Here is a 7,733-nt window from a genome sequence, read left to right on the forward strand (position 1 = left end):
CTAATTGAAATTATAGGTCCACATCTAACTAAGCCTCCTTAGCCGCCTGCCTCTAGTCCACACTTCTATTCGGAACATAAAACATCCAAGGGATGTGGTTTGAGAAAAAAAAATTCTCCACCTTAACAACACCAACAACAACCCAGTATAATCTCACTAGTGAAGTCTGGGGAAGGTAGTTAGTACGCAAACTTTATCCCTGCTCTTGGAGTAACTCGAACTCACAACCTCTTGGTTGAAAGTAAAGGATGTTGACCCTTAGAGCAACCCACTCTTGTCGTGTTGGAGTTGGAGTTAGTAGTGTTAAGTAGGCTGAATTTAGTAGTATTAAGTAGTCCAGATGGGCTGCCCCATATGTAATTATGTTATTCTTATTTCTGCCCATTAAGTGAACGGCCCAATGGTATTATGTACATATGAGACCCTTTTATAATGGATTAGCTGAAGATTTCATTTTTGGAAATAATACGTTTATATTTTCTCTCAAGATATCTCTCTGTACAGATACACTAGGTATTATGTACATATGAGACCCTTTTATAATGGATTAGCTGAAGATTTCATTTTTGGAAATAATACGTTTATATTTTCTCTCAAGATATCTCTCTGTACAGATACACTAGGGCTCGAACATTTGCTTGTCAATGTTGATTATCTCTAGATTCACTTGTTAACATGGTATCAGAGCCAGGGGATGAGATAATCGGCGTTGGATATGTTGCACATCGATAAGAAAAAAAATTTGGTTTACGATTTCGTCGAAGCTGTTCGCGTTTCTGATTGTGGTGGAGATTCAATTTTTTCGGTGATCTACTGTTTCTGAGCCTTCAGTGAACATTTTCGGTTGTTATCTGGTTTGATTTCTGTCAAAGTCTTTGTTTTTTTTTAGAGATTTGAGGCAAATTCATTGATTTTTCTCCTAATTTGAAACCCTAATTTTTTATTTCTATCAAATTCTGCTGTACTTTCTTTTGCTATGGGTTCGACTGTTGAGGACATGTCTATTAGTTATGGTGTAACTGATAATTCTACTATAACACCTTCATCTCCATTATATCTTCTTCCGTCTGGCTCATCTGGTACAATTTTGGTGAACACGACTTTTGATGGCACTGGCTATGGAAGTTGGCGTCGAGGAATGTTATTAGGCCTCTCATGTAATAATAAACTGGGGCTGATCAATGGGACAGTTGCACGACCTAGTTCTACCTCTCCTTTGTTCGAACCTTAGATTAGGTGTAACGATATGGTTGTAGCCTGGATCCTGAATAGTTTAGATAGGGAAATCAGGGAGACTGTGATGTACACTGAAAGTGCTGAAAAACTTTGGAAGGAGATTGAGCGTAGATTTGGTCAAGCTAGTGGAATTAAGATTTTTCAGATTTATAAGAAAATTTTCTCGATTTCCCAAGGTTCTTCAAGCATTTCATCATATTTTAAAAGAATTAAAAAGCTTTGGGATGAGCTTTCTTTCTCTGTATCATATCCTGATTGTGTTTGTGGCTTCAAGGAGACCTACCAAAGGTTAGATGAAGAACAGAAGGTTCATCAATTTTTAATGGGTTTGAGCGAATCATATTCCACTATTAGGAGAAACATACTTATGATGAAGCCTTTACCTGATGTGGATAGTGTGTACTCGATGCTCATTAATGATGAGAGCGAGTCTGGTATTCAAGCTCATGTTCCATCTCTCAATTCTGATTTTCTTGCTTTTTATGCTGGTGTTCAGAAGCCATACTCTCAGAGAGTTAATTTTGACTCTCAAAAGGCTAGTTTTGACCCTTCCAGAAAGAACAATATTATTTGTCGATATTGCAAGAAGCCTGGTCATCAGATTGACAAATGCTACAAGCTTCATGGTTATCCTCCTGGTTTTCAGACTAAGTTCAAACGGACTGCAGCATTTGCTCAAGTGTCAGATTCTCAACCTATTGGACACTCTGAAAATTCTGCTGGTGATACTAAAATAGTTCAATCTGATGGTGGAAACTCCAGTATAACCAAGGAACAATTTGATCAATTGTTGAGTCTTCTGCATTCTCGTACTTCTAGGACATCACAAGAGATTTCTGTTGGTTCTGCTAACTTTGCAGGTCTGATAGATAATCCTAATTTCAAATCCTGTGGTTTGCTTGCTTGCAATTTTTCTAGGGTAGAAGATAGTCCTTGGATCATAGATTCAGGGGCAACCCATCACATGACCCCACACTCTTCTTTTCTAACTGACATTAAACCTTTAGTCTTACCTTATCTTGTCACTTTACCAAATGGTTATAAGGTAAAGGTGACTTGCACAGGTACTCTTACCTTGTCCCATGATATATCTCTAACTCATGTTCTCTTAGTGCCCTCCTTCTAGTATAATCTCATTTCCCTTGCTCAACTAGTTTTAAAACTGAATTGTTTGGCTTATTTATCCTCTATTGCTTGTGTTTTGTAGGGCCCTTCTCTGAAGAATCCAGTGGCTCTTGGTAGTCTTCATAATGGGCTCTACATCCTCAATCCTGTAAACCTTGTTGCATCTGAGTCTACTTTTCATCCTTCATTTGTAAATACCATTACTGCCTCCACTTTGCATGATTTGAATAAGAGTAGTAGTTCTACTTCTAATCTTGAATCTTTAGTTCCAGGACAATTCAAAATATTTATATCCTAAAAAATTGAATTAAAAAATCAAAATTCAGTGACTAATTCTTAAATAGCAGCCATTTAAAGTGATTATCTAATGTTAAAAATTTACTAAATAAAAAATATAGATTTCTAACAGTTGTAGTAGTATCTTGAGCTCGAATCCATAATATTCAAATTTTAGATTCACCTCCGAGTGGAACTATATATATGACATTACTCAAAACAAGGTGGATTATATAAAAACTTGTTAAAATTATTATAGATGGACAAGGCCTCAATACTTGAAAGAGCAACCAGTCTCATTAGACAACTACGTGAAAGGCCAGAAACAGTACTGCAATGTCATTTAGAGACCAAAACCAACAATGAAAAAGGAGCTCCTGCAGTGAAGAAGGCAAGAATAAGTTTACCAGAAGTTGAAGTAAGAAGTTTAGAAGAGGAGGTGCTAATTACAGTCTACTGCAAGAAGAAATATACAGGAATTATTGATGAAATATTAAGTGTTATTCAGAAGCTTCATCTTACTATCAAAAGCAGCAACTTCATGCCATTTGGCAGCACAGCAATGCATATCACAGTTATTGGTCAGGTCTGATTATTAATATTTCCTAAAATCATCTTGTATTTCAATTTGTTACTTGGTTTAATGTACGTATTTCAATTTGTTATATTCACATATTTGTTTTTTACTTCTAATTTTTTTACAGATGAATGACGAGTTGTGTGAGACAACAGATTGTCTTGCTGAGAAATTACGACAGTCAATACTCAAAATGTAGAGATAATTTGGTTTACAGACAAGCTAGCCATGAAACGTTATTATGTGAATAGTGATAATTGAATTGTTTGTATTTTATATTAAAGTATGTTGATCGCAGTTAAAATAATAAATCATGTGTTTGGTTAGTTTTATTATCAAAAGTACCCTTGGCATATTTATATTGCTTTATCAATATTAATACTGAGCGTTATTATCATTATGTAGCTTATAAAATAATCTGTAAACCGCAATTAAAAATAAAGAACAATTTCAAGAGAAATTTAAATTGAGGTATACGAGATAAATAAGTAAGTAAATTTTACATTCCTTTTTTAAACATGAAAAATTCATGTTAAAGTACTTCCATTTTTTGTTTAAATCGATGCCATTAATACTATTTACAAACGTATGGAGAAAATAATAGTCATTTCACAATCATCATATATATATATATATACACTATACTATACTATAAGCATGAAGTCCCAATATAAAGATTGAATTACAAAAAACTCCTTCAAAAGTTAATTGACTATTATAACCTCGAATTAAATGTTAAATTTTAGCTGCAATGAGACTTTAGCCCCAATATAATTTATTGCTACCGTGGAATTATCTCAACGTAAATTTTTTTCCTCTTAGCTATGGACCTTTTGTTTGCTTTGTCATCATGCTTTCTCCATAGGTTAAGAAAGCCATCAGACAAACTTTTAAAAGAATAAGTAATTGAAAAACAGTAACGTTGTAAGTTTAACAGGTAAGATTATTCTGTCTTCCTAAGAGTATCTATGAAACTGTATATTAGTATTGTTTATGCAAAATTTTATTAAGCAACACCATCTATTGTTATTTAGTCTATATTAGTGTTCATTTTATCTTTTTCCGAGAATCATATAAACTCTTATGCCATAAAAGAAGTTTTAAGCAGTAGAGTTTCTCTCTTCAACTTTCATTTCCTTTTGAGTTTTGTTTTTTTCCTTTTCAGCATTTTACATTTTGTGATCTGATAATTTGAAATTTAAGAAGGTTAATTTGATATGATGATATCTTTGAAATAATAAAATAAAATAAAATAAAAAGAAATATTCGAACTTGATTTCTTTTTTTTTTTGGTAAATAGCTTTTTTATTATCCAAAAAAAAGTATCATTTACGGACTCTAGGCAAAGAGCAGACCTCTTGCACTCCTATTTACATCTGACAGCCCTTGGTTTAGCTATACTAACTATAGGAAAACAAAAAAATGTTCAGCTATCTCACTAAGGGTGTGAACTCAACAGACTCAAAGGATTGCGCCATTTCCTAAGGTTTTGTCCTTTAATGTGAATATGTACTGCTATTTCTCTACTTACTCTATCTTCATCATAGGTGCTTTTCTAGAACCTTAACAGGTTCCTCTCCCTCCATATGCCATAGACTGCCATTGCATATGCACAGCTAGTGATAGCTCCCAGTCCACTCTTCCTCTTGGCCATACTGCATACCCTTTGTAATTCATGTATAACATTACCTTTGTTCCCGATATTCCCAAGCCAGGTCAGTAATCTCAGCCACAATGCACTTGTAACAGGGCATTCAAAGAATAGATGTGCATGAGTTTCAATACCACCATAACAGAAAACACAAGCCATAGGAGCTTGTATGTCTATCATCTGCAGTCGATCCACTACTGCCAATCTGTTTTGCACTGTTAACCATAGGATAAATTTCACTCGTTGATGGATGTTCTGCTGTAGTGTAAGGCTTTTCCAGGGGACTTTGGGGCGACGAGGAATCAGATGCAGGTACATCTTTTTAATAGAGAAGGAACCATCCATGTTCTGCATTGTTCCTAACTTTGCAAGTAAGTCTCCTTGTACCACAACCTGTTGCATAACCATATCTCGAGTTTCTATAATCTTCCTAACTACCAAAGTTGTTGTCTTAGGTATAGGGCAGGAGTCAAGAGTTTGTTTCTTGATGTAGTAGTTGTGTACCCACTTTATCCAGAGGCAGTCCTTTTTCTGTACAATTGACCATAACTGATTTATTATTGCAGCCTTGTTCCATATACATAGATTCAGGACATTCAAGCCTCCAGCTGCTTGTGGTAAACACACTTTGTCCCAAGACACTAATACTTTCTTTGATAAATTTATCATTCTAGTCCATAAGAAGGTTCTACATAGACTCTCAATAACTTTCATTACCTTCTTTTGTATCACAAAGATTTGTGCCCAGTAAGTTTGTATTTCAAATATTACAGCTTTTACCAACTAAAGTATGCATGCATAAGAGAGGATTTTGGCAGACCAACACTTCATCCTAGTAGTAATCCTTTCAATAAGAGGCAGACATTGAGCCACTGAAAGTTTTTAGATGACAATGGAACCCCTAAATATTTGAAAGGTAGATCACCCAAGGAATATCCCAAGAGCTAGACTATGTTTTGTTTAATGTCCTCTTTCACACCAGCTATATAATGTAAAAATCCATCAGAGACTGGTGTAAAGTGCGGTCCGCACATGAATTATGCGGCTGCAAAAACTGGGCCAGGAGCAAAGTTTAGAGAAGATGCATTTCAGGTCTCCCAGAAGTGCGGACCGCACAATAATTGTGCGACCGCATAAGAAGAGCTATGCAATCGCAGTTACAATTGTGCAGACTGCAGAAGAGCAGGATGCGGCCGCAGTTACAATTGTGTGGACCGCAGAATGAGTGTATCGCGGTCGCAGTTCAAAATTATGTGTCCGCAGACTTCCAATCCAGTCAACTTGAAGAAAAGTGAGGACCGTACATGGAATTGTGCGGCCGCAGAACCTCTAAAGGATATTTTTGTCAGAAATATCCAGTCTTGCATAAATAAAAGAGTTTCACTTTTTTAGGTTAACTTTTGAGATCAGCTGCAACAATAGCAATTTCCTTTTACCTTTTTTAGTAGTTTTTCATATTTTGAGCTATTTTAACTTAGATTCTATCATTTTAATCTTGCAATATGTGTTTAGTTATCATTTCTTTTTCTATTTATTCCATTTCAAACATGAGTAGCTAGATTTTTACTAGAGTTGTGATTCAACCCTAGTGTGTAAACTTAATGGGTGTTTTATTTAATGTTTGTTTATGGTTGGTGTTTATTATTTAGCCTTGGTTTTCATTCTATTCGTGGAATTAGTGGTTGCAAATATTAGTTCATGCCTATATGACTTGGTCTTTACTTGAGAAAGAGAGACTTAGTCTAGGGAAAAATGACTAACAAGAAATTGGGTCAATCGAGAGATTGTTAATCCAAATTAAAGGGTTCAACCTAGAGATAGTAATAACTCGACTTGAGATTTTATCAACCATTTTATTCAATACCCATTTGGACTTGAGAAGGCCAAATTTGACAAAATCACCCTCTGACCAAGAGGTATTCAGTGGGTAATTGAGTATTGAAAGCTATAATACACCCAGATCAATAAAACAAACATTAAGGTTTATATCCCATTAGGCAAACACCTAGGTGATGGCCATAGACCTAGGCTTTTTACAAAACTTGAAAACAACAACAAAAACAATCTCTTAGATTTATTTCTCAACTTTTCAATCTTAGATTTAAATTAGACTTTAAAACAACCCCATTTTGTGAAAGTGTAAATTGAGATAGTTAAACTCACATGCTACAATATATATCCCTAACTCTCATATATATCTCCCTACGAAATTCGACCCCGACTCTTATTGGGTATTATTATTGTATCGACCATTTTCATAACCTTGAATTGAGGTGTGAAATTAGACGAGATCAATTTTTGGCACCATTGTCGAGGAGCATAAAACGGTGTTAGCTATATATTTAGGTGTATTTTTTTTGAATATCTTCTTTTCCTTCTTTGTTACTAACGTGTTGAGAAATTGTAGGTGCAATCGTGGCAAACAATGAGCTCAGAACCTTACCTTTAGGGGATGTGGACGTTGAGGATGAATAAATGGATGAGGTCCCTCTTGAACCTCAAGCCAATAGACGAGGTCGGGTGCCTCATGACAACGTGCCCGCTCCACCCCCACCTCTACCATGAGTGGCTACACACTGGGTGTTGTTGAATGAAGGGTATGCAATTGCTATAGTCCCTCCCCGTATTAGGGTGGGCAAATTTTAAATAACCAGCGTGATGCTCACTTTTCTCGAGCAATGAATGTTCTTCACCGGTGCACCGGGTCAAAATGCATATAAACACTTGAATGGGTTTGTAGATACGTTTTGGGGGGTCAAACAAACAAATGTCTCTGAGGCTTTTTCCCTTCTCTCTATGGGAAAGAGCTTTCCCCCGTAGAGAGAAGGTGAAAATGTCTAAGGCTTTTTCCCTTCTCTCTACGGGGGA

At 35.7% G+C, this 7,733-nt stretch overlaps 2 protein-coding genes across 3 annotated transcripts; both read left to right on the forward strand.

Moving 5' to 3' along the window:
• The first annotated feature begins 575 nt into the window (after positions 1-575).
• LOC104110156 (uncharacterized) lies at positions 576-3,504 on the forward strand. Of its 2 annotated transcripts, XM_070187404.1 has the most exons (3): positions 576-2,096; positions 2,444-3,223; positions 3,342-3,504. In XM_070187404.1, exons 1-2 carry the CDS (start codon positions 1,247-1,249, stop codon positions 2,476-2,478), a joined length of 885 nt encoding a protein of 294 aa, XP_070043505.1. In that variant the 5' UTR covers positions 576-1,246; the 3' UTR covers positions 2,479-3,223; positions 3,342-3,504. The 2 variants fall into 2 exon arrangements, with proteins under 2 accessions (XP_070043505.1, XP_070043504.1); XM_070187403.1 differs by having other exon boundaries at positions 576-3,223.
• On the forward strand, positions 2,897-3,413 carry LOC104110157 (transcription factor bHLH25-like). Its single transcript, XM_009619602.4, has 2 exons — positions 2,897-3,223; positions 3,342-3,413. Exons 1-2 carry the CDS (start codon positions 2,897-2,899, stop codon positions 3,411-3,413), a joined length of 399 nt encoding a protein of 132 aa, XP_009617897.1.
• Positions 3,505-7,733: the final 4,229 nt, after the last annotated feature.

Source organism: Nicotiana tomentosiformis, chromosome 10 (assembly GCF_000390325.3).
Source record: "Nicotiana tomentosiformis chromosome 10, ASM39032v3, whole genome shotgun sequence".
Taxonomy (NCBI): Eukaryota; Viridiplantae; Streptophyta; class Magnoliopsida; order Solanales; family Solanaceae; genus Nicotiana; species Nicotiana tomentosiformis.